At 43.4% G+C, this 25714-nt stretch overlaps 1 protein-coding gene across 1 annotated transcript in view; it reads left to right on the top strand.

Annotated features, from left to right (window-relative positions):
- plxna2 (plexin A2) overlaps positions 1–12876 on the top strand; it is a 222147-nt gene extending 209271 nt beyond the window's left edge. Inside the window, 5 exon segments of the mRNA XM_032519890.1 lie at positions 3273–3463; positions 3704–3873; positions 3988–4200; positions 4514–4664; positions 9275–12876. Of these exon segments, the coding sequence (XP_032375781.1) occupies positions 3273–3463; positions 3704–3873; positions 3988–4200; positions 4514–4664; positions 9275–9370 (821 nt within the window). The 3' untranslated portion in view covers positions 9371–12876.
- Positions 12877–25714: the final 12838 nt, after the last annotated feature.

Below are 25714 nucleotides of genomic sequence, written 5' to 3'. Positions count from 1 at the left end.
CCTCATCAATCATGGGTTGGCACAGCGGGCACAGCTGCAACTCGACACCTGCTGATGGATTCATACCAATTTCACGTTCAACACTTAGCATCTTGACTCAATTTACACTGCCGGTACCACCGCCACCACACCACCCCCACCACCCCCTCCTTGAGCTTTCAAAATTAGCCACAACACACTCCCCTACTGTCTGGCCGTGTCCAGGAGCTGGAGGCTTAGTGTTATGTAGGGGGTGGAGCCAGACGTTGTAAACATTAGGCCCAAACTTAGGGGGGGTCTGGGGGAATGATCCTCCAAGAAGATTGGTTGCCCATTTACGGCAGCTAATATGCATTATTTTTCAAGCCACTTGAGATAACAGAATGCCCAAAACTCTGTGCAAAAAAAACTGATAGGGAAAGAATCTTCCTGTAGAGCCTACATCCTGTGTTGTATCTAATTGTTCACCAACTGTCTTTGGCACTCTAAAACCAAAACACAACAAATGTTGAGGATGACTCATTTTCACTCCCAAAAAATTGTCTGATTTTACCACTTTGAAGTGAAGTATTTCCCCAGTAATAGAATTTTTTCTCCATTGATTCGCCAGTCCAGTCAGAGAGTCTGACGGGGAAATGACCCAAAGTTAAAGTTATTTTAAAACCCCTTAAAGAGATGGGGCTTTTGAGAAAACATTCAGAGCTGGAGCTCCAGAAGCCGCCCCACCCAGCTCCGTTCTTGGTGTTAAGGGATTTGTAGTCTATATCCACGACGTTTCACTTCCAGGATTGCTCTCTTGTTCTGCTGGACATTCCGCCGAATGTCACACTTTTAGGATGTTTGTTTTTGGACATCCGGTACCTTCCTCTTTCTTTGTGTGTTTTGATTTCTGAGGACTCTGGTTAGCTGCTCCTCAGATCTCTGCAGGGTAAATCCAGACAGCTAGCTAGACTATCTGACCAATCAGAGTTTTCTGGTGCACGACTAAAACAACTTTTGAGCGTACACCAAAACAAGGTTCTTCCCGAGTCTCTTTTGCAGCGGCATCACTGCTCCGTTCTGTGCTTAGCATTGCTCGAGACGATTGTGATTGGTTTAAAAAAAATGCCAGTAAACAAGAGCACATTTTTCTCCCTTCCATATTGCTGTGTGGACTAGCCAGACCCTCCTACACAAGGCTTTGGAGGAAGGTCTGGCAAAGTGAGACTAGTAAAGCTGGGGGAGAGGCTGAGGGTATTAGAGGGATGAAGGGAAAGAGCGCAGTAAAAACCAGGGACTGGATTCAAATGGGATGTGGTACCTCAATCCACCTTATACACACTTACACAGGCACATATCTTCAAACTCCCCTCCCCCTACTTAGGCCCTGGTCCCTAGTGGCCACTACAGAGGCACAGGTTGGTCTTATTTGAAAGGTGTAAGTGGGTGTACTGGCAGCAAAAAGCTTTGTTGTTTAGCTCGCCCTATATAGCCAGGTCAGAGAGATACTCATTGAGATCCTCAGATCCTGAATCTCTAGTGAGCCCACTGGCAGGCGTAGACCCCGGCTAATTAGGGAAAGCGAAAGCAGCATTATTCAGACTGAGTTCAGAGCAAGGAGGCAGGAACACAAGAGCAGAGATGAGGGCGATGTATGGATGAAGGGTGGGTGCTGCGGCGCTTAACAAATTAGGGATCTTTTGATGCATTGATGAGAGTGTGACAGGGACGTTTTCAACATGGCGTTGGTACAGTGTGGCAGGGAAGAGCCAATTACGAGTGCTTTTAAGAGGAGCCAGGGACACAACTTGTCTCAGTCAGTGAGGTAGGGATTACATAAAGAGGGAAAAGGAAGAGAAAATGAATGAGTGTAGGAAGGAGAAAAAAAGAAAACGCCGTTCAAAGTATTCATGGCGCAGGGAGAAGACAGAAACAGAGAATGAATATGTAGCATTTCGTAAATACGTCTTTCCTGCACACTGTATGTAACAAGATAAATGGGTGGCAAGGGCTTGTGTGTCATGTGGGATTCTAGTTTCAAGGGGGCCACTGATAATCAATGCAATGCCGGGGAACACAACTTCCCCTCCCTTTCATTACTTTGCTGTTCTTTGAAATTATCCACCACTGCAATTTCCTTTACAGCACGGCTTAGAGCGGAGGGGAACACAGAAGATTTGGCTTTGTCATGAATTACAAAGAGAGAGAGGCTATGTACAAGCGGCCGAAATGGGTTTCCTCAGGAGGGTGGCTAGCGTCTCCCTTAGAGATAGGGTGAGAAGCTCAGTCATCCGAGAGGAGCTCGGAGTAGAGCCGCTGCTCCTTCGCGTCGAAAGGAGCCAGTTGAGGTGGTTCGGGCATCTGGTAAGGATGCCTCCTGGGCGCCTCCTTAGGGAGGTGTTCCAGGCACGTCCAGCTGGGAGGAGGCCTCGGGGAAGACCCAGGACTAGGTGGAGAGATTATATCTCCAACCTGGCCTGGGAACGCCTCGGGATCCCCCAGTCGGAGCTGGTTGATGTGGCTCGGGAAAGGGAAGTTTGGGGTCCCCTACTGGAGCTGCTGCCCCCGCGACCCGACACCGGATAAGCGGATGAAGATGGATGGATGGATGGAGAGGCTATGTGTTTATGTACTGTATGCTTGTGTGTGGGCATGGTTAAAGGTCCCATGACATGGTGCTCTTTGGATGCTTATACATAGACCTTAGTGGTCCCCTAATACTGTATCTGAAGTCTCTTTTATATAGACCTTAGTGGTCCCCTAATACTGTATCTGAAGTCTCTTTTATATAGACCTTGGTGGTCCCCTAGTACTGTATCTGAAGTCTTTTTATATAGACCTTAGTGGTCCCCAAATTCTGTATGTGAAGTCTCATATATATAGGCCTTAGTGGTCCCCTAATACTGTATCTGAAGTCTCTTTATATAGACCTTAGTGGTCACTTAATACTGGATCTGAAGTCTCTTTTATATAGGCCTTAGTGGTCCCCTAATACTGGATGTGAAGTCTCTTTTATATAGGCCTTAGTGGTCCCCTAATACTGTATCTGAAGTCTGATTTCTCTCTCTCAGAAGGCAGAGCAGGATACCCAGGGCTCAGTTTACACCAATCACCATTTCTAGCCACTGGGGGACCATAGGAAGGTTGGGGGAACAAATATTAATGTTAAAAAAACTCATAAAGTGACATTTGCATGCCATGGGACCTTTGATTTACATGATGCAACACCTCAGGGAAGCTTTTGTAATCACGGCCATTTAGGATTCCTGATCATTCTGTATCTCTGTCTCTCTTCGTTCATTTTTTCTGGACAGACTCTTCATTCCGCTACACAGGCAGTCCCGACAGCCTCCGTTCACGTGCTCCTATGATCACCCCTGACCTAGAAAGTGGTGTGAAGGTGTGGCACCTGGTGAAGAACCACGAACACGGCGACCAGAAGGAAGGAGACCGCGGTAGCAAGATGGTCTCTGAGATTTATCTGACCAGGCTGCTAGCTACCAAGGTACATTCATATCCCCCAATATCTGTTAACATGTTACACGTTCGATCGTCTGGATCAACGGAAGTACATTTCTGTATAATAGACAAGAGATAGGAGCGTATTTTTCTGCTATCCCTGGATGTATGCGTGGAGGAGCCTGTCCATACTCCACAGCGCTGTGGAGATAAGTCACCATCATGTAAGACTACATTTTCGAGAACCTTTTGACTGAATTTCAACTGTGTTATCTCCTTTTCTCAGGGTACCCTACAAAAATTTGTTGACGACCTATTTGAGACGTTGTTCAGTACAGTTCACCGAGGAAGCACGCTTCCCCTCGCCATCAAATACATGTTTGACTTCCTGGATGAGCAGGCAGACAAACATGACATACATGACACAGACGTGCGTCACACGTGGAAAAGCAACTGGTAAGGGCCTTTTTTTGCAAAGAGAATATCACATGGAATAGCTGCTCTAGTGTCACAGTGGTGAATTCAGTGTGTTTCTGTCTCGTACTTATTCTCTTTGACTCCATCTTTCAGCCTTCCATTGCGCTTCTGGGTGAACGTGATCAAGAACCCGCAGTTCGTGTTTGACATCCATAAGAGCAGCATCACGGATGCCTGTCTGTCCGTGGTAGCTCAGACCTTCATGGATTCTTGCTCCACTTCAGAGCACCGTCTGGGCAAAGACTCCCCATCCAATAAGCTGCTCTACGCTAAAGATATCCCCAATTACAAGAGCTGGGTAGAGAGGTACGAGCTGATACACTCACTTAACACACAATTCTGATCCCCTCTGTCACATCCTTTTTCTATCCTCTTACAATAAAAACTGGGATCTTTTAGGGAATTGATTTCTAATTCTCTTTCTTCCTGCCTACACTTCTCAACCAGATTGTGTAAAATGCCTTTTGTGAGCGACTTTTACCAAGCATTCATTGTTCATGAAAGTGATTTATTATGGCTGAAAAAAATTGTACTAGGTCTCAGCGGAGCTGTTACAATAATCAATTCAGTGATTTTCTCTGAGTGATGCCAAATACTGCCCCCTTGTCTGCGGCCTCAGGTACTACGCTGACATCAACCGGCTGCCGGCCATTAGTGACCAGGACATGAATGCCTATTTGGCAGAACAGGCCCGACTCCACTCCACAGAGTTTAACATGCTCAGCGCTCTCAATGAGATCTACTCTTACGTCAGCAAGTACAGTGAGGAGGTAAGTGATGCTTGCCTACACGCATGTTCTAGAAAACATGTTCTCCAAACCATACGACGATATGGGCCGTTTGTCACCCTACCTTCTATACAAACCTAGCATTGGCAGGAAATACAACCTCATATCTAAACTGGAGAATGTATCGGTCGCGGATATTAAACACATCTTTAAGGTTAGAAAAAGATGGTGGTTTGGGTTCAAATCTGAAAAAAACCCTCACCATTTACTTTTATTTTAAAACAGGAGTCCAACCCCCGCTCTTTGTTTCCCGTCATTATTACTACGGTCACTAGAGGGCGCTGCCACTATAAATGTTTTGTTTTTTTTGTTGATTTTTATAAACCCTTGTGTTGTCTTCCCATCACAATTGAAAATCAACACTTTTGTTGAGCTTTTTATTGATTTAAAAAAAAAAAAAATCTTACTTTTTTGTTCCTTTTTTTCAACACTTTTGATGCTTTTTTTCAGTGTTTGCCACGTTTTTTGATGTGTTCAACACTAACTTATCAACTTTAGTTTACAGTTTTTTTTACGATTTATGGTCAATAACTCATTTATAGGAAATTATACCTAATGTTTGCGTTAGAAACGCAGAAATTAGGAATTATTTAGATTAAAATGAAAGGAAAATATGTTAATGGATATTCACAGACAACTTTTACTCAAACACTATATCATAACCACTTCAGTTTTTGTTTTCAAATGCTATAAAAATTGAATAAGACACCCCAAAATGAATGAAAGTAGAGATGTACTTGCCAAAGAGCGTTGTTATTTTTGGTAGTTCAGAAGAACATTGATATGAGAAAACGAGGACAACATGAGGGTTAATTTATATGGGTCATCATGATTAGGTACCAGGAAGTACATTAAATAAAGGTGAAACAACAAGGAGGGGAGAAAACAAAAAATTAATTTCAACAAATCAGACTTTCATCAGAATTTCATCTCTATTTTTACATACTATGCTTCCCTCAATACTTATTACTGATTATACCGGCCCACCCCTACCAACCCACCTCCCTTCCCCCCAACCCACCCTACAATTCTCTTTCAAGAGAGGTCCCACCTACACACACACGAAAAAACAAAACAAAAATGATATCAACGTAAATATAGGTCATAATTGCTGCCTGAAACAAACCACCTCTGGGAGTGTTTTTTCCAGGGGAGGACAGTCTAACGTTCTTTTTGATGCAGAAGGTTTGTGCAATTTGCAAGGGCCAGGTTTGTAAAAAACAAAAATTAAAATAAAAAATCCTGAGCAGGCACAAATGGTATCCAAAAGAAAAGGTCATGGTGGGGGGAAAAACATGGAACGTGAATCATCTCAGTGACTGCAACTAAATGAATCAAAGACTGTTATAATAAATGAACACAACATGTGACTATTTTTTTTTAACGCCAAACAAAGAGAGCTTGGGAAATTGTTTTTTTGCTAATTAAATTTGATAAGATGTTTACCATTGTGTTCTATTGAAACAGCATCCATATTAATGACTCCTGTTGGATTAATATAATAAATTCCTACAAATAAATTAAGAGTATAATTTCCTTAGGTGGAGTTGAACTCTGCCCTTATTAAATGTTTCAAAATGTTTTATTTCACTATGGAGTATTTCCTAGCTTGGTGATCTCAGATAAATCCCTCTGCATACGGAGCTCCTTCACGTGCACATTTTTACCTAGAGGGAAGTCCTGGCGCTGATTGTGTAATGAGCTGCTGCCGTGGCAAATCAGCCGCTAATTATAGGCAGATTGTACAAAAGGCGTGCCGCAAATTTGCCCCGCGCTTTTTAATGCACGTTCATTTTGCCCTCGGTGCTCCCAGGCTATTCATAACTGGAAAAGGTTAGTAAGGTCAGCTCCCAGTCTTCAGTAGACTTCCCCAAAGCCCAGAGGTCGAGTGAGACCTGCGCTTAACAAGGCAGTGTGTCTGATCTGCGCAGTAGAAAGTGGATGTCTACAAGCTCTCAGCATGCTGCCCTGTCCTTTCGTCTGTGCCGAGTTAGAGTGGACTATCTGTTATATAGGGCTCTCGTGAGCTGATTCATAGGCACGCACACACACTGTCAGATCACATGAAGTGTAAAAAAAGAAGGGAGGAAGAGAAAGATGGTGCATTTATGGAGACATTCTGCCTCTAATGTCAGCTCCTCCTCTGGGAAGCATTAGCATGACCTTTATGTTGGAGTTGGACCACAATATCTCTCTCTCTCTTTCTCTCTCTCTCTCTGTCTCGTATTTTATCTCTCTTCCTCCCTCCTGTACATTCCTTCTCTTTCTACCCATTATCCAGTCAGCGTCCCCTTTGCTCTCCATGAATCTCATACATACACTTTTGCTGCCTCCGCAGTTGTAACCATCTGATGCGCACATGCGTAGAAACAAATGTAAATGCACACTGATGTTGCACACACACACACACACACACACACACACACACTCACACTCACATACACATGTCTCATCACTCCTGTAGTATGTGCGGTCTCCCAGCAGTGCAGTGTATAAAAACCTCGCCTAGCATTAGCAGCTCTTCATTCTTCCTCAGCCCTTCATAACGGGGCCGTTTGTCAGGCTAACCAGGCCAGAGCTGCAGCCTACTTAAATGGATTTGGGAGATGGCAGTGGGATCTGCACCTGCATACAGTGCTACAGATTAATAATAGATTGCTATCGGGCCCAATAAGGAGGAGGAAATGCTCTGTCTGTAGCTGCCAGCCTTTAAGAGCACTTAGCAGATGAGTAGAAGATGGTAGGTGGGCAGACAGAGACCGTGTTCTGACAACGGACACGCGGCAGACAAAGGTTTCCACACTATGAGGAAAAAAAGAGAAGATGCCGAGACAGTCAGTCAACATTTTCTGCATAAAAGGTGGAAGGGACCAACAGAAACCAAGCTCCTTAAAACTAAAACTGTGGTTCTGATTGACTGACGGACATTAAAGCTCTCGTCTTTTGACACAACACGCCTTGTGAAATGTGTGTGTGTGTGTGTGTGTGTGTGTGTGTGTGTGTGTGTGTGTGTGTGTGTGTGTGTGTGTGTGTGGGTGTGTGTTTTTAGATTGACGAAACACTGGTACAAACCTGATATTTCATCAATATTTATGATTGAAAACATAGCCCCTTATGGACTACGGAGTATGAATAAATGGAAAAAGACTGTGAAAGAGTAATGGAAAAAAATATATATTTTCTTTTCATGTCTCTACATGAATAAATGGTACTGTGGGTGACAGTTTTTTTTCCCATATTCATTTATTATTTATCTATCTCTCACCTCAGAATATTTGAAATCACTCATTGCATAAGAGGGCTCAATTAATTATGTTGTTGGAATCATCAATTATTGAGTGAAAACACTGCATTCCAGCGTAGTGTAGTGTGAGAGGACATAGATCAACGGTAGCAAACAGATACACAGTAGCAAACCTGAAACCGTACAGTATGTTAAAATACAAGTTGCGGCTTTTGAATGCAGATATCCTTATCAAAGGTGATGAAGACGTGGCCCATATTGTAGTATTTGTTTTTTTGCTGCTGCTTTATGTTGATATTAAAGGCCTTTGCCGCTGCCACACTGACATAGATTCATCCTGACAAGGCAGACACTAGACGAGAGAACGAAGGACACAGCCTGTCTGAATTCCTTTTGAACCCGACGTGACGAATGCCAAATTTACAAGAAATGGGCTCAGAAGATGAAACGGGGAAAGGCTAATACAAAAATATTTCTCCATGTCGTCAAAGACGCAGGCAGTGATGTAATTCGTTTCTTTCTGTTTCATGTGATGTCTGTATACAAAACAGGCAGTGGGGGAATGTAACGAAGTACAATCACTCAAGTGTGACTGTACTTAAGTACAAATTTGAGGTACTTGTACTTTACTTGAGTCTTTTATTTAAATGCCACTTTCTACTTCTACATCTCAGAGACAAATATTGTAGTAACTGACAGCTTTTGTTACTAGTTACTTTACAAATTGAAGATTTTTGAATACAGAAAACATGTAGTTTATAAAATACCATGTCTCATTATAAATTAAACTACCCAACAATATAACGGCCTACAAGTCCGGCTGAAATTACTAAACCGTTAAACACTGTTTGGATCCGTTTCCAGTTTCTAAAATGTGAGGGTTTTTCTGCATTGAGTATTTTTCCTTTATTATACTTTAAGTACATTTTCCTGACGATACTTAACTTAGCCAACTTGCACCACCAAACATAACGGTGTTCCAGCCAATAACCGATAAGAAGGATTTGGGGGTGGGGGTTTGGGGGGTTAGTGCGCGGAAGCACTGTAGGGAGGGAGAGGGAACGGGTTGAGGAGGAGGGAGGGGCGAGATAGATTAAATTAAATAGTATTTGAAAATACTTTGAACGTCACCCAACATCGCTTAGAGCACCTTTAAGTAAAGGATCGGAATAGTTCTTCCACCACTGAAAACAGGCTGTGCTCCATAAAGAAATACGCAATTCTCTACAAAATGGTCGTCAGATCTAATTCTATAAATGTATCACAACCACTAAGGATGCAGTTGGAATATAGAATTATTTGTTTTTTTGATGGCTGGTATTTGACCAGGGTGTTTCCTCCTGTACAGATCACTGCCGCCCTGGAGCAGGATGAACAGGCGAGGAAGCAGAGGTTGTCCTACAAGGTGGAGCAGCTGATCTCGGCCATGTCCCTGGAGAGCTGAGAGCGGCCGGCGCTCAAAGAGAGAGACAAGGAGCACACGCTGCGCAGGGCCCTCGCAAAGAAGGTTCCGCATTACTTACCTCTCATCGTGGGAGCTTCCACCACGAAACCAGACCTGGGACCTCTCTGTATTCACGGTCGGACAGACATACAACAGCTTTAGTTTGTAGTTCTTTCCCCTCCTTCCATGATGGCACCAGCTGAGGGCCCACAGACTGAGACAGAGGCCCTGCAGCTGGAGCTGATAATGGCTTAAGGAAGGACCATAAGCAGAGAAGGAATGACCATGGCGCGTATTTATTCATTGTTTTTTGTTTTGCAAAGTATATTTTCTCTCAGTTCGACAGGAAATTGTGTGTGCGCGTGTGCGTGTGTGTGTGTGTGTGTGTGTGTGTTGTGTGAGTAAGACTGCAAAACCGTGAGAGCAAACTGAGGAACAGATTTTACTCTCCACTCAGTCAGAAACTGACACCTGAGTGTAAAATGGAGACAACAACAGAAATAACCTACGAGAAGCAGAGGAGCAGATCTCACGTCGGGCTGCTGAGTTTGCGTTCAGATTTCCCAGATTTTTTTATTTTTTTACTTGTACATTTGAAAACTATCAGTTGCAGTTGAAAACATCCGCCTCCCGGACATCCCCGCAAGTGTCGTCGTGCAAAGACTTAAAGAGCGGGCGGTGTGGTTGTGAAACAGGCCACGGTCCACGTCTTCTCTCACTCCCTTTCCCTCCTCGGACTGATGCTCTTCCTCCAATCAGAAATGTACAGGAAAACATAAAAGACAAACATGTGCTCATCTTCCAAGAGTGAATGGATGGTCACAGGTTCAGCCAGCATGCTTGCACCTAAACTGAGGATGGCGGAGAGGAAGTCTGTAGTGTATTTAGGAGATTACCGTGAATCAGCATCAATCTGGTGTCCAAGGTTGTTGTTGTTGGGGTTTTTGTTTTCAGCAGTTAGGTCATCTGTGTATGTACCGGTTGATACTTGCCAATGTGTTTATGTGAATGTACAAATGTTTTTCATTTGTTTGTCCGTTTTGTATGTCTATTTGAGTTTTGCAAACAGAAAAGGGGCTCAGTTGAACTGAGCTCCGTGGGTATTTGCAGTAGCTCGTCAAGTGAACAACTCCATTTGTCCGTCCTGGCCCAGGCCCGTCCAGCCACGTCCCAAACATTATTTACCCTATATCCCTTTTTTTCTGCTAGAGGAGAGTGTGTATCGTCTGCAGTTAGTAGAGACCAAACAAGAGCAATCGGTCTCTATAAGCTAAGAATCTCCACTATATAACCACAGTGTGACTCTATTTGGGAACTTGGTCCACTTTGTGTGTACTTTTTCATGCATGCTATCACACATCTGAGTGTTCCAAGGTCCATCTTTGATTTTATCATGTGCCAATGAGTCACTTTTATTGACCAGCTGATGGGAGATTCCCCCCCGACCCCGACCACCACAACCACCCATGTCACCCCGCACAGACAACAAGAAGCCTAGCTCCGTGTGCCAAAACATTGTGTTTTTAAATTGCTCGCTAATGTGTCAATAATCGGTTCATGCTTTACAGAGGGCAGCGTAGCTCTCATACCGGAGAGTAGAGCCGGCTTAAGTTGAAGCTTATCAATTCTAACTGGAATGGTTGAGTTTTGAAACTTGTGTAAAAAACAAAACAAAAAAAAAAAAAAGGTACGAAACAGAAGCGGGAGAAAAAAGATCTGGGAATGAGGAAGACAACTTTTTACATTACATGTCATTTAGCTGTCGCTTATATCCAAAGCGGCTTATAATTGCTATGTACCTGTATGTCAGAGGTCGCACGCCTCTGGGGTTAAGTGTCTTGCTCAGGGACACATCGGTTGATGTATCGCAGTGGGAATCGAACCCGGGTCTCTCGCACCAAAGTGTCATATCCACTGCGCCGTCACCATACATATGAAACACAGAGACGTCAAACAAAAACAAAGTAGGTTGCATGGCACCTGGATTTGTCTCCTGACTCAAACCAAAACGTCATGAGGCTGATGTCACCTTCCGACCTTCTAGCTGGATGACAACAAACTGTCGATCCGTCCTCTGGATAGGTCCTTTATGTTTCTTCCGGGATATATTTGTTTGCTTGTTGTTTACATCGAGTACTTGAAAATAGGTATTATTATTTTAGGTTTGCACAGTATACTGCTATGGTGTGTTGTTGAGAGCATGATAAACAGCAGCAGTGGGGTGAAAGGTGCTCCGTTTTCTCTGTGGCCTTAGATACCCGCCTGCTTAGTGTTCCTAGTGATCTTATTAGTCCTCGACTCGGGCACGGTCCTTTTTAGTGCTTTGGGAGCCCAATGGCTTCCTCTGTGATACCCAGCGCTGGCGAGATAAAGTAAAAGGTGAAGAGGGTACGGCTGGGCTCAGGCAGACGTTGCCTCGCTCAGCACTCGGCCGCCCGAGCTGTTTGAAGAGAGGGGGCTGAGAAATGAGGAGAGAGGGAGTGAGAGAACCCCTTTAGCTCTAGTTTCCTGCTCTGGCTTTGAAGCCTCTCTTTGATCTGAGTCCGTTGTGTGTGCACAGTGTGATCAGGAGATGGAAAGAAGAAGAAAGAAGGAGAAAAAAAAAAATCAAACTAACAGGCAAGGAGAAGTGTAGGGTGGTGCGGTGATTGACATGCTATCACTGTGTCCGGCCAGTGGGGGCACATGTGGGAAAGGTTTGATTTTATAATTTGTTCCCTCGCCTGAAAAAAAAGGCACCTTCTCGTTTTCTAACTAGAGCTGGGCAACACGGAGAAAATCAAATATCAGCATTAGGGATGCACTGAATCTAGATTTTTTGGGGGATCGCTCCAAATACTGAATCCTACTCGCATCCTCAGCCCATTAACACAGTAAACACATCCGGTCCTTTCCTTTGCCGTACCTGAAGCTGCTGTGTTTTTTGTTGAGCGACCTCCCAATTTGGGCGAAGCTATAAACACGCCAGCCCCCTCCAATCCTTTGTAGGATTTAAGGTCTGCAGCTGTCTGTAGATTCCTTCATGCACAACTCATATTCTTTTGGATGTTTCACATGCAAATGTTAAACATCCAACATGTGTTTTCCACACAGGTTTCTCGAGACGACCATCATTAACCCCAAAAAAGTCATATAACCATTCCAATGACTCCGAAGCTGTTCAGTTAAGGTTTATTAAACAAAAATAAACTGCGTAGTTCCCCTTTAACAGCGTTGATGTTGTGTATTGTTTAGGTCCTCGCCACCACTGGATGATGGATGGATGGATGGATGGATAGATAGATAGATAGATAGATAAGATAGATGTAGCTCGGCTTGAATCGCCTTCTTGCGACTGAAAGTACTGCCACACATTACTTTCTTTGTTCACCAGTTATATTTTCACTTTCACACAGCCTACTGCATTGAACGCTCCACCTACGTAAACACCTTCCCATAACCAACGGCGACGTCATTACGTCGCCCAGCGTAGCGCGCCGAGAGCAAGCGTAGCGTTCGGTTTGGTGGAAAAGAATCCTGGATTTGGTGCATCCCTAATCACTATATATTTGACCAATTACTTATATTGTAGTGCTGACTATTGGTGCTTCCACAAAATATGTACACAATGAGATTTTTGATAGATACTCACCAATAACGTGGATATAAGGACTAAGTGGGTAAAGGCAAATAAGAAAACAGCCTGAACAGTCTGGTAAGTTCAGAAAATGACATCACTTTACTGTAACGCAGCCTTTAAAACCAGGAAAAGACAACACTTGTGTCATTTCACGATATGCAAAATTGAAGAATTATCTATCCTACATCGATATCAGTATAATATTGATACATTGCCCAGCCCTACCCCCTAATAAATATCTATAGGTACACAATGGCGCACATGAGCAGTACATAAACATAAAGCTTCTTCCTTCTGATTTAGGTGTCTTCCCAATTTCAGCAAATAGAATTGTATCCTCCTCATACCTCACATTGCTTATATGGAGTAATGCTTTTTTTTTTTAATCATTTTCACAGGACCTAAATGCCTTTTCCTTTTTGCGAGGGATTAAAAGAAATGTGTTTTTTGGAGTCTTTCCCACTCTTAGATGAGCTCCCCTGTGTTCAGAATTGTGACAAATGTAATCAGAGGCACACAAATTGCTTGAGAGTGGCTTTGATTTCTCTCCCCGCTCGCCGAGATCATCTGTATCAGGACGTTTCCTTTTGTCCTGTGTGAGATTTTTTTGCATGCGTTTGCATTAATTCTTCAGTTCTGCCTTTTGCTCCGTATCAATCCACGTCGTCATTAGAGTCTAACTGCAATTCTTACCGAAAGCCCATCTGTACATGTCTTACATCACAGCTGAATGCACCCTATTTAATTTAATTTTTTTTTAATGAAAGACTTTTTTTTTTCTTCTTCTCCTGCTCCTAGATATAGCTTGTGTCCATGTACGCTCGTTTCTAGGATGGTTTTAATTTGGTTTGAACCGAGAAAAGAAAAGTTATTTACTACAGAATCCCATTTGGGAGATGCGGACAGACGCTCACAAACACGACCTCATTCCGGCTCACGCTGACGGCTGAATGAAGATGCTTTGTGCACTTTCTTTGCTCTCGGCGCCACGTGTCGCCGCAGAGACAGCGTTGTGGTTCTGACTGGCACGCGTCATCATTCCTTAAACAAAACAAAGCATTTATTCAGCTTCATGACATCAGACGAATGAGTTGAAACCCTGAGAGCTGCGATGTATTACTCTCAAGGCAAAATATCACAACGTGTAACGAGTATACTTCCATTTTAAACGCATTGTAAAACAAACCCTTTGTAGACACTGGAGTTCTGTAAAATAGTAATTACTGGCAATGACGATGATGATGATGATGATGATGATAATAATAATGGCTGTCTCTTCTTGTTTTATAAAAGTGTTGTGAAAATTGTAAGAAACTTAAAGTATTTAAAAAAAAAGGTTGTTCTCTTGTTTTTTTGTTTTTTTTATTTGCTTTGATTTTGTTATGATAATATATTATTGTGTACCTATTGTAAATATGAAGCACACCTATTTTGCAAGCCAATGATTCACTTTGTACTGTTGTTATATATAAATAAACTTTGCTGGTTAAAAATTGCATAGAGCTCAAATCTGTATTCACGTCTTTTTGTTGAGCAACCTCCCAATTTGGGCAAAGCTATAAACACGCCAGCCCCCTCCAAACCTTTGTAGGATTTAAGGTCTGCAGCTGTGCATGGGCTCGGCGAGAAAAGCAAGTAGATGACTATATCGGGATATGCAACTGTAGGAAGAATCACCGGATCGTCATGGATCTAAGAAGAAGGAGCCGACTTGTAGGGATCTGCACCGTCAATAAACTGTAATTTCTCTGAATATTGCACCTTTTCTTATGATAAAAGTCCTTCCCTACATAGCTTTTGCATCTTGAATCCGGTTCTGTTGTTTAGACATGGCTACGTTCACTTAAAGTATCCAAAGTACACAATACTCCATTGTACTCCGTTCAGTTGTTTACACCAAATGCCTCCAATATGGCCGCGCGTCCGGGTTACTGCCAGCGTTTCAGTTGCACTGTTAAACGTGTTAGGATAACTAAAAGGTATTTATTTAGAAGTGGGTTGGCTGCTAGCCAGATTAGATGCTTTTCCACCAAGCTTCCATGCTACCTAAATAAGACGGACAGAGTCCCTGATCTGGAGATAGAACCCTGCTGTCCCCCCCGTTCTGTTGGCTCAGTGCTCCCCAGACTAAGTCCACAGGTACAAATTAGTTTTGCACCAAATGCATCGCTTGAAGTGTTGCAAAAGTCGATGCACGCAGATCGCCACTGTGGGATGCGAGACGGCACAAATGGGAAGTTTCAGCGACAGATTTGAGAGGTTGGAATCACTGAGTTGTGGTTGTGATGGAAAAATGAACCCGAATACTAAAAAATTACACAAATTAATGTACTATGCAAATATCAATCTCTACATTTGTGAATATTTTTTTCTGTGACTTCCCATGCAGAATACAGGCGTGTGAATATTTTCTACCGTGCAAATTTAAATTTCAGTTTTATTTATATTGCGCTAAATCATAACAACAGTTATCTCATTGCGCTTTCCATAAAAGAGCACGTCTAGACTGTACTCTGTGATGTTATTCACAGAAACCCAACAGTTCCCACCAAGAGCAAGCACTAGGCGACAGAGGCAAGGAAAAACTTCCTTTTGAAGAGGCAGAAACCTCGAGCAGAACCATGGCTCAGGGTGGGCGGTCATCTGCCTCAACCGGTTGGGGGTGAGAGAAAGAGAGAGAGAGAGACAGACACAGACAGACAGACAGAGAAGAGACAGAAAGAGACATGGAGAATTGTATCAGAGGGTGTCGAGCAGGAACATGGAGGCAGCAGGTGACTCCAACCACAGATCCAGAGCCAGAAACACCTGCAGGAAGCGACAGGAGGAGAGAGGAGAGGGGCGAGAGAGCACAAGACTCCGGGAAAGGGAAGAAGTCGAGTTAGTAACATGCATTAATAAAATGAGGTTGCATAGGAGAGAAGAGGGAGAGAGAGGTGCTCAGTGCATCATGGGAAGTCCCCCATCAGTCTAGGCCTATAGCGGCATAACTAAGGGATGGTTCAGGACTTTCCTGAGCCAGCCCTAACTTTAAGCTTCATCAAACAGGAAAGTCTTAAGCCTACTCTTAAATGTGGAGAAGGTGTCTGCCTCCTGAACCCAATCTGGAACCTGGTTCCACAGGAGAGGAGCCTGATAGCTGAACGCTCTGGCTCCCGTTCTACTTTTAGAGACTCTAGGGATCACCAGTAACCCTGCATTCTGGGAGCGCAGTGCTCTTGTAGGGTTGTAAGGTACTAGGAGCTCTTTAAGATAAGATGGTGCCTGACCATGAAGAGCTTTGTAGGTGAGAAGAAGGATTTTAAATTCTATCTAGATTTTACAGGAGCCAATGCAGAGAAGCTAAAACAGGAGAGATGTGATCTCTTTTCCTGGTTCCTGTCAGAACACGTGCCGCAGCATTCTGGATCAGCTGTAGAGTCTTTATGGACTTTTTCGAGCCGCCTGATAATAAAGAATTGCAGTAATCCAGCCTAGAAGTCACAAATGCATGGACTAGTTTTTCTGCATCATTTTTAGACAGGATATTCCTGTTTTTTGCAATATTACGTAGGTGAAAATAGGTGGTCCTTGAAATTGGCTTTATGTGAGAATTAAAGGACATGTCCTGATCAAAGATAACTCCAAGATTCCTCACAGTGGCGCTGGAGGCCAGGGTGATGCCATCCAGAGTAACTTTAACTACAAATTTCATTTTACAAGTACAGATTTTTTTTTTACAAGCTCTCGTGTTTTTCTTTTTTGTGTGACTTCAAATTCAGATCACGTGTGTGTGTGGAAATCTATCGCAAGTACAAATTTTATTAAGTTCAGATTTTTTGTTCTGCAAGTTCCCAGATCGTATTCTACAAGCTCTCACTTTCTGCGCCACATTTACCTTCATATGCTACAGCTTTGACCTCAACCTGCGCATGTGATTGGTCCCTTGTCTTATGTCTGTCTGTGTGTGTGTCTGTTTATGTGTGTGTTGTTTTGTCTCCCTTCCTCCTAGCTTTCCTCTGTGTTTTTTTGGCTCTGGGAAGCATTCTGATGTCTCACTGTATTTTTTGTGTCTGTTGATAGTTTATATATTATATAAATATATATAATATACTACTAAATTATCCTAATCCAGTAAGAAGAATATGTTGAAAGACTATGCAATTCGAATGCAATTCGATTCTTTCATTAAACATGGCTGCCGATTCTGTTCTCATGTAGACTGAACAAAATTTTAAACGCAACACTTCTGTTTTTGCCCCCATTTTTCTTTTTTCATGAGCTGAACTCAAAGATCAAAGTGTTTTTCTATGGCTTACTTCTCTCAAATATTGTTCCCAAATCTGTCTAAATCTGTGTCAGTGAGCACTTCTCCTATCGAGCAGCCAACCCCCCTAATACAGTAAAACTGCACATTTCAGAGTGGCCTTTTATTGTGGCCAGCCTAAGACACACCTGTGCAATAATCACGCTGTCTAACCAGCATCTTGACATGCCACACCTGTGAGGTGGATGGATCATCTCGGCAAAGGAGAAGTGCTCACTAACACAGATTTAGACAGATTTGGGAACAATATTTGAGAGAAATAAGCCTTTTGTGTATGTAGAAAAAGTCAGTTCATGAAAAATGTGTTTGTTCAGTATAACTGCAATTTCATAGTAGGTCTGAGTATCTCTCTCCCTTCTTTAACAATACCAAAAGGTTGAATGGGACACTTCTAGAGACAGTAGCATCATGAGACATTCGTAAAACAAATTGTTTTCTAAAAAGAATGCACATCACTAGTTAAATCATTGGTTAAATATGCAAATAAATAATTTTAATTCTGAAAAGAAAAGAATCAATTTTAAATATTTGTCACAAAAACATGATGCTACATGGATGGATCAATGTTCTTCCCACCCCTGCTGCTGAGTGGCCCGCCACACCACAGGAACTAAATCCCTGTTTTCAGAACAACTGCACACACCTGTCCCTTTCATCCCTCACTGTATACATGCCTCATGTCTCTCTTTCCCTTTCCCACAACTTGAAAACCTCCATCCTGAGGCAATGCCAAATTTGGCCGCTTTCAGGCACAAATCCCCCAAAACCCCACAGAATATGGAAATGTGCTGTATTTATATAGCGCTTTTCTAGTCCTAACGGCTACTCAAAGCGCTTTTACATCGTACAGGACACATTCACCATTCACAAACTGTGGCCGAGGCTGCCGTACAAGGTGCCACCTGCTCATCAGGTAAACACTCATACGCATTCACACTCCGATGCGCAGCATCGGGGGCAACTCAGGGTTCAGTGTCTTGCCCAAGGACACTTCGACGTGAGACTGCCGGGCCAGGGATTGAACCACCAACCTTTTGATTGGCCGGCAACCTCTCTACCACTGAGCCACAGCCGCCCACAGTGTGCATACCTCAGGGAGTCACAGTCCACCCCTCACCTCCTGCATCTGCGACTCAATCTGAGATCTTGCATTTCCCACTCCCTTCCTGGCCAGCGGCTAACAGAAGAACCCATGGCTCTAACATGCTGAATTGCGGTCGTTTGTCTTCATGCGAGTCTGTTAGCTCCGGCTGAGCTCAGCTTCTCCGCGCCATCACAGGGGCTGCAATCGCATTAGGTTGCTAATGGAAGTTTGGGTCAGTGTGTTCAGCTGGAATGAAATGGCCCCGAGGGTGAGTGATTCCACAGAGGATGATTGTGGATGACCAGGCAAAAAAGCTCGTACGTTTGTCCACTTTCTGGATGCACCTGTCTTTTATCAGAGAGGAGACAGGTGAAAATAGCAGATAAGTGGGCCGAAAGAGAAGCAGGAAGTAGGTCCAGGTGCCCATGAAAGCGTTAAGGGCAGTCCTTGAGCGAAACAAGCAAATCATGGCAACCATACCACTAGAGCCGATGGCGCCGGACAGAGCCACGGTGCCGCTGCAAAATAATCTCGGGAAGCAACTTGTTTTGGTGGAACACGTGTACGTTCACCGGAGCAATCCTGGAGGTAGAACATCCTGGATATAGATTATGTATAAAAAGACAGAGGAGTGGTCATTCATTTATTCATTCTACATGACCAATAAGAAAGTGCAGTTTGACAGTTTACTGAGGTGGAGTTATGGTATAAACTAGGGCTGCACACTATATAGTTTCTTCAAAATCATCACAATATCAACTGGGGTAATAACACTCAGAAAGGCTGCAACATATCGCAAAAGAAACTCAGCGATTTTTTGTGGAAGTTGAAAGAAAATATCTAACCTGGATGCCAGCCGAATTTAGCCCCGCCCACAACATTTGAGGTCACATTCTGACTAGAATCTGATTATGACGACGTCAAGCTAGAAAACATCAGTAAAACACCGTCAAGACTGTCTTTTTTTTAGTGGTGCCTTTTTATATTCAATTAAATGTTCAATTTGTTCAACATCAAACGTTCATACATAGCTTTAATTTGACATTTAAGCCTTTTATTTTAAAATCCTACATCCGAATGGTCCAATATTACCAGAGTGACATACTAGATATGTGTTGTCTCACCCTGAGTTGGAATGAATCTGGCTTGACAGCCTTTTAGTTAAAGCCATATTTTATTTGTTTAGAACGCAACAGTTAGTTGTATTTGAGCAGAATGCTGAAAGCAGCAGAAATGCAGATCTCAGTACACTTTAATATCTGTTCATTTATCGCAAGTAATATCGGTCTTTCGTATTGTGACAGTAGAAACAACGCTTCTTTCAGCAGTTTCCTGTGGCAGCCAGTTTATCAAGCAATATGTAGTCTATATCTCGAGTCCCTTGGCCACCCCCTGCTCCAGTATTTCCTCCAGGGAAGGTCTAATCCCCGCTGCTTCTAATCCTGTACTGCTGAGACCAATTCAAATCCACGCGGGACTTAACGCCCTGTAATGCCTTTTACAAGTAGTTGCATAAAGCTGACATCCCATTCGTTCTGGGTAGGATTCTCAGCCTGGATTACAAGGCAAATTCTGAAATAATTACAGTAATGTGAGTTGGCAAAAGAGGATGCCAGGAATGATTTCAGCCCCATTTTGAAGAATGGCTGAGTATTAATTTCACAGTGAAGCGAACCCCGACACCTTGTTGGACCTCAGTGCTTCTCAACTCTAACCCTGGTTTTGGTTTTCCCTTCGCCACTGATCATCTCGAGGCAAATAGAGACTTTGTAGCCGTGTATTTGATCATGAAGAAAAGTTTTGTGTTACCACGCATCGTGGTGTTGGCAGACTTGCGCGTCTGTCGAAGAAGAGCAGTCACACTGCAGGTTGGATTTTTGGGGTGTCACAATTCGATTTGACTTTCAAATTGAAGTTTCCACTTGATTTGATTTAAAACCTTTTCTTTTCAGCAGTGATAGCAATGCCCCAATAAAGAGTGTTTTGCGTTTTTCAAAATTACAGCAGCGTAATTGAAAGCATCAAAAAAGCCGTGCGTAGAATCGACGGCGTACCCCCCCTCCCCCGCAGACCTCTCTGCGTCTACGCCGGACCCCACGTCGTAGCCTGAAATGTAACTACACGGGGTGGGGGGGGGGAAATCGATACAGCAAAGTGTCGCGATAATTTCCGTGGCAATACTGTATCGATGCACAGTCGCCAAGTATGGATCTTTTATAACATATGTGTTGGTCAGTTTGTCTGCTTGACAATCCCATTTTGCAGAAATAAAACTAAAGTGATATGATGTGTGATATGAGAAATGTATCTTTTTTAGATAAAAACAGATGTTGACTAAGTTTCCTTTTGGGGACGTCATTTGAAATTGGGAAAAATTTGAAGTTGGAAAAAATCAAAATAGATCGCAGAATATTACAATATGTGTAAAATCGCAAAAATATTGTATCGTGGCATAAGTATCGTGATGATATTGTATCTGGAGGCGTCTGGTGATTCCCCCCCCCTAGTAACTGCGCGTCGCTCAGCCTTGGCTTGGTAGTGTTACAGTGTTGTTAGACTCATTTCCTGGTTCTCTTTCTCCATAAACAACATGAACTCAAGGAGAGGGTTAACTTTTTCCTGCTACACATTTCCCACCGTGGTCAGAAAGCACAGGGGAGACACTTTGTGTATCTCGCTGTGACTCTAGAGACGCTACTCGCTCTGAAGATAGTCGTCATTGCAAGCATTTACTTCAGGCCACTCACGCAGGTTCTGACGAAAGCTCTGTGTGGAGCCTCCGCACAACCATAAAACGGCCTTTAGTTCCCCGAGACGCACATGAACGCACCGTGGAGTCCCTTCGAGCCCACGTGCTTTACCTACCTTGTTTGTTTATATGATGATTATATGTGATAGGTTGGTATTTATGCATGAAAGTGTTGTACATGAAAATGTATTTAACCATTCTCAGGGAGCTTTCAGGGCAGGGTCAGTGTGAAGTGGACACTAGGCTGCAGGAATAGATCGGTATGAGAAGTGTCTCACAAATAAGAAGTCGTTTCAAAGGTCTCACAGAAATATATATCAACTGACCGGTGCAGGACAAGAAGACTGTAAGAAACGCAGCTACTCTGATGCTCAAAGGGTCCCTTGTGTATAGACATCCGTGTGTGCACATAGGCGCCTCACTGTGTCATGAAAGTTTGTTCACTGTTTGAATAAAGCTGCAAATGATCTGAAATATTTGGACCCGTCATCTTTAAAGTCTCCATCATCACTTTCTGATCTCCACCCCGATATTTTCCGGCACTGACCACCGTGTCTGAAAAGGTCAGCTGCAGCTGCAGCTACCGGTAAGCTAACGTGACCCTGTGTCTTCAGCTGCATGCTACCGGCCGGTGAGCTACACTGTGGGTCTGCTGTTTATTTCTTCAGTAGGGTGGAGAGAGAAAAAAATATTACTGGGGGAATTGCTGCTTTTTTATTTTGATAATCGAAATCGAAAGCTCATTCCATCAATATTTGATTTAAAATTAAAATTGTTACACCCCTTGAGTTTTAGGTGCATGGGCGACAACTCCAAGTGTCATTGAACAAACACCCCAAGCAAACACACCTTGCAAGTCAAAGGCTGTATCATAATCCTGCTCAGAATCACCCATAGCCCTATCTGCATAAGTCTTGCAATAACCTTTACGATTATTGACAGCAAATACCATGAAAAGACCAAAACCCACAGTGCATTGGTCCCTTAATATGAATGTGAATCTGTGTCATAAATTGAAATTCTACAGCTGAAGTTATGGGGGGGATGAGTACAGTGCCTTGCTCAAGTGCACCTGGCAGTGCCCAGAAGGTGAAGTGGCATCTCGCCAGCTACCAATCCACACTCCGTACTTTGGTCCATACAGGGACTTGAACCAACAACCCTCTGGTTTCCAACCCAACACCCTAAGGACTGAGCTGCTGTTTTTTTCTTTAAAGTTGATTTCTTATTATTCTGAATGTATGAACAGAACAGCCAATTGGATCTCTCTCTCTCTCTCTCTCTCTCTCTCTCTCTCTCTCTCTCTAATGACCTGTGATTGACCAAAGTTTCTTGTCACATCTACAGTAGATTTTCTGAAGCCTGAACACAGAAGGTGCTATAGTAATAATAGTTTTCTCTCAGACCACTTAGTTTACGACATGCTACGCTGAGATTGCTAAGATTATTATGACATTTTTGCCCAACAATGCCAAAAATAAACTGCTTACTGCAGCTTCAAGTAAGTAAAGAAAGATGAAAAAAAAAAAAAAACTTTTGAAAGTGAGAAAACACAAAAAGCAGCACTGAAGCTGAACAGAACACCAGAAAGTGATGTGGGTGGTAGTAGAAGTTGGTTGGAGGGAAATTGCTAACGAATGTGAATCCAGGTGTCATAAACGCTCAGCACCGGCTCTATTTATAGCCTGGCTTCCCTCTGTTGGAGCTGTCAGTCTCGGGGTGCTCTGCAGCCCGTCTCACCTGCCGCCCGCTAGCCTCTCTCTCATTAGAACTCCACAGCACAACACACGCCGGGCCACGGAAGTGGGCGCTCAGCATAATTCACAGGTCAGAGACTCATTCAGCAGCATGTGTTCCTCACACACACACACACACACACACCACACACACACACACACACACACACACACACACACAGGCACAAGTCACACTTACAGGCTTGGAGTAAGCAGGTGCATAATGAGCATCATGCAAACATTCATGTTTGAATGAAAAGGGAAACAGCCAAGCTATTAACTGCTTCACTCATGCGTACATACACAGTATACAACATAAAAACATAGAAAGTGTCCTCTCTGCCACTGTCTGAGCGCTGTGACTGTCCCTATCAGCAGGCGAGGCTGGCGATCAGTGTCTTTCTCTGGACGCGATTTTGTCCCTGCTCCCTGAAATGGTAATGAGGCTCCCCCAGCAGGCCCACTGACAGCCTCCCGTTGGGCGGCCTCATCTCTTTTAGCACTGCACAGCAAAAACAAAGAGGTGGGAGGATGGCGTCCATCCGACCCAGTGCCCCCGGTCCACCCATAACTGTGCTTCCAAAAAGTGCAGGCGTAAGTATTTTTCAGCTATGCAAATGCACAGGGACATTAAAATACACAAGTGCACCCTGGGACAGGCTTGCGCTATGAATATGAAGTCACAGAACACGCATAATTTGATTTTGTGTGTGTGTGTGTGTGTGTGTGTCTGCACTCCTGTGTACCCACACACACTTAGACCTACACACAGTGACACAAACTCAACCACCCTGCTGCTCTCAGGCACAGGGTGCAGGTGAGAAACGCCTGCCAAATTTCCCTAGCTGGAGCACTCGTTTGCATATGCAGATGTTAATTACCATTGGTGCTTGTATGGGCCAATCAGCATGCTGCTGGAACAGCTTGTTCATCCCCCCCACCACCACCACACACACACACACACACACAGGTTGCCGTTTCCACAGTTACTCCCCTGGCTGATAATAAAGATAATCACCTCCGATTTACTTCATGGCTCATTTTCTCCCGCTCGCTTCTGAAAGGCCAGAGCGCCACTGTCTGATTTTCCACGCTGAGCTCTTATCAGCACGCCAGGGCCAAAGGACTGGGCCGGGGGGCCAAGTCGACGCGCCACCTGCCACACACTCACCAAAGGGGGACAGATTCGTTCAGTCAGGGTATCCAATATTAGAGGGGGTAATGACTGCGAGATCATCCATCCGGTATGGTGTAATTGTTGGAATAAAGTCTTGGCTGAGAGCAGGGTCAGATCAGATGAAATCGGCTGGTGGTTGTTATCACACAGACTGACGGGCTCGAGTCTGCCCTGTTCAGTTAGAATGAAAGCAGGTTTTCAAAAAATCTTGAAATTAAGACAAAATGAATAGATGATATCCATCAGATATTTCAGAGTGTGTTATCCTGAGCCCTTCATGGTAGTTAAAATGTCCAAAAAGTGATTAATCAGGATATCAAAACACAAGCTTCCATGATATAATATCGATACATCAATATATCGATATCATAATATCGACATATCAATATTATATCAACATCGACATATGAGACTCAATATCGTCTTAATTTTGGATGTTGTAATATGACATCAGCGGTGTCTTTTCCTGGTTTTAAAGGCGGCATTACAGTAAAGTTATGTCATTTTCTGAACTTAACAGACTGGTGTAACTGTGCTATCATTTGCCATTACCATTAGTTAGTCATTATATCCACATTACTGATGATTCTACATATCAAAAAATCTCATTGTGTAATTTGTGAAAGCACAAACAGTCAACCCCTACAATATCTACGTATTTGGTCAAAAATATTGTGATATTTGATGTTACTCCATATCGCCCAGCCCTGCTTTTAATCTCCTTTAACATAATCTGTTGTCACTAAAAATGGTGCACACTGTATTCACTCGATGGTTTTACGTCGTAAAGCAGCCCAATATGTCATGGGCTCACACAATAGATCCAATTCCCTCTCTCTCTCTTGCTCTCTCTCTGCTGCCCCCCCCCCCTTCTGTCTCCCTCCCTCCTCGTGCTCCCTTGAATCCATTGTCCAGATAGAAACGTGCCTAGGATTGCAAGGGCTCGCTTTCGGCACACTTCTTTGAGAATTATTTAAGGCTTAGGAGTTTCTCTGAAATGAATATTTGATGTGGAGGACCTGAGCGTCTACCGACGAGCCTACAGCAACACTTCAGAGAATGACTGGGCTGAGGTGTATAGCTCCTTGCTTTAAAACACAAACACACACACATACACACACACACACCACCTCATCTACTCGCCATACCCAAAAAAACACCACGTTTTATGTTGGGTTTTTTTGGCCTTGTAAAGTCTGGAAGCAAACTAATCTGTTGTTGGATGTGTGTTGAAGGAGATTGTTCTTTTATTTGCCCTCCTCCTTTACCTAGTGGCTTAGTTCAGCTTTCTTCGAGGTCCCGCACAATATTTGGGGATTTTCCTTATCTTTTTGGCATGCATTGCGCATGTTCTCATACTTTTCAATGTGTGACATGCTGACAGGTTCATGGCTTGGTGTTATCCAACTCCATGTGGTATGCATAGTATGCAACAGTATCCATAGAGTATGCATTATATGCTTTTTATGGCAAGATTTGGGGGAAGCTGAACACAAGAGGACATCTTTAGTTGTATGCTGTTGCCACAAGAGTGCAGAGTTGAGTCATTCAGAACTCTCTCCACTGTCTGTGGCCGGCATGAGATGCTTTAAAAAGCCTGGTCCTGTAGTGCCATCTCATGGCTCGCTGCTGAAATAGCTTTGGAGTCATATTTCCTTGTTAAATAAAGCACA

The sequence above is a fragment of the Etheostoma spectabile genome, chromosome 7 (genome assembly GCF_008692095.1).
Source record: "Etheostoma spectabile isolate EspeVRDwgs_2016 chromosome 7, UIUC_Espe_1.0, whole genome shotgun sequence".
In the NCBI taxonomy this organism is placed as follows: domain Eukaryota; kingdom Metazoa; phylum Chordata; class Actinopteri; order Perciformes; family Percidae; genus Etheostoma; species Etheostoma spectabile.
This window is presented reverse-complemented; position numbering and strand designations above follow the sequence as displayed.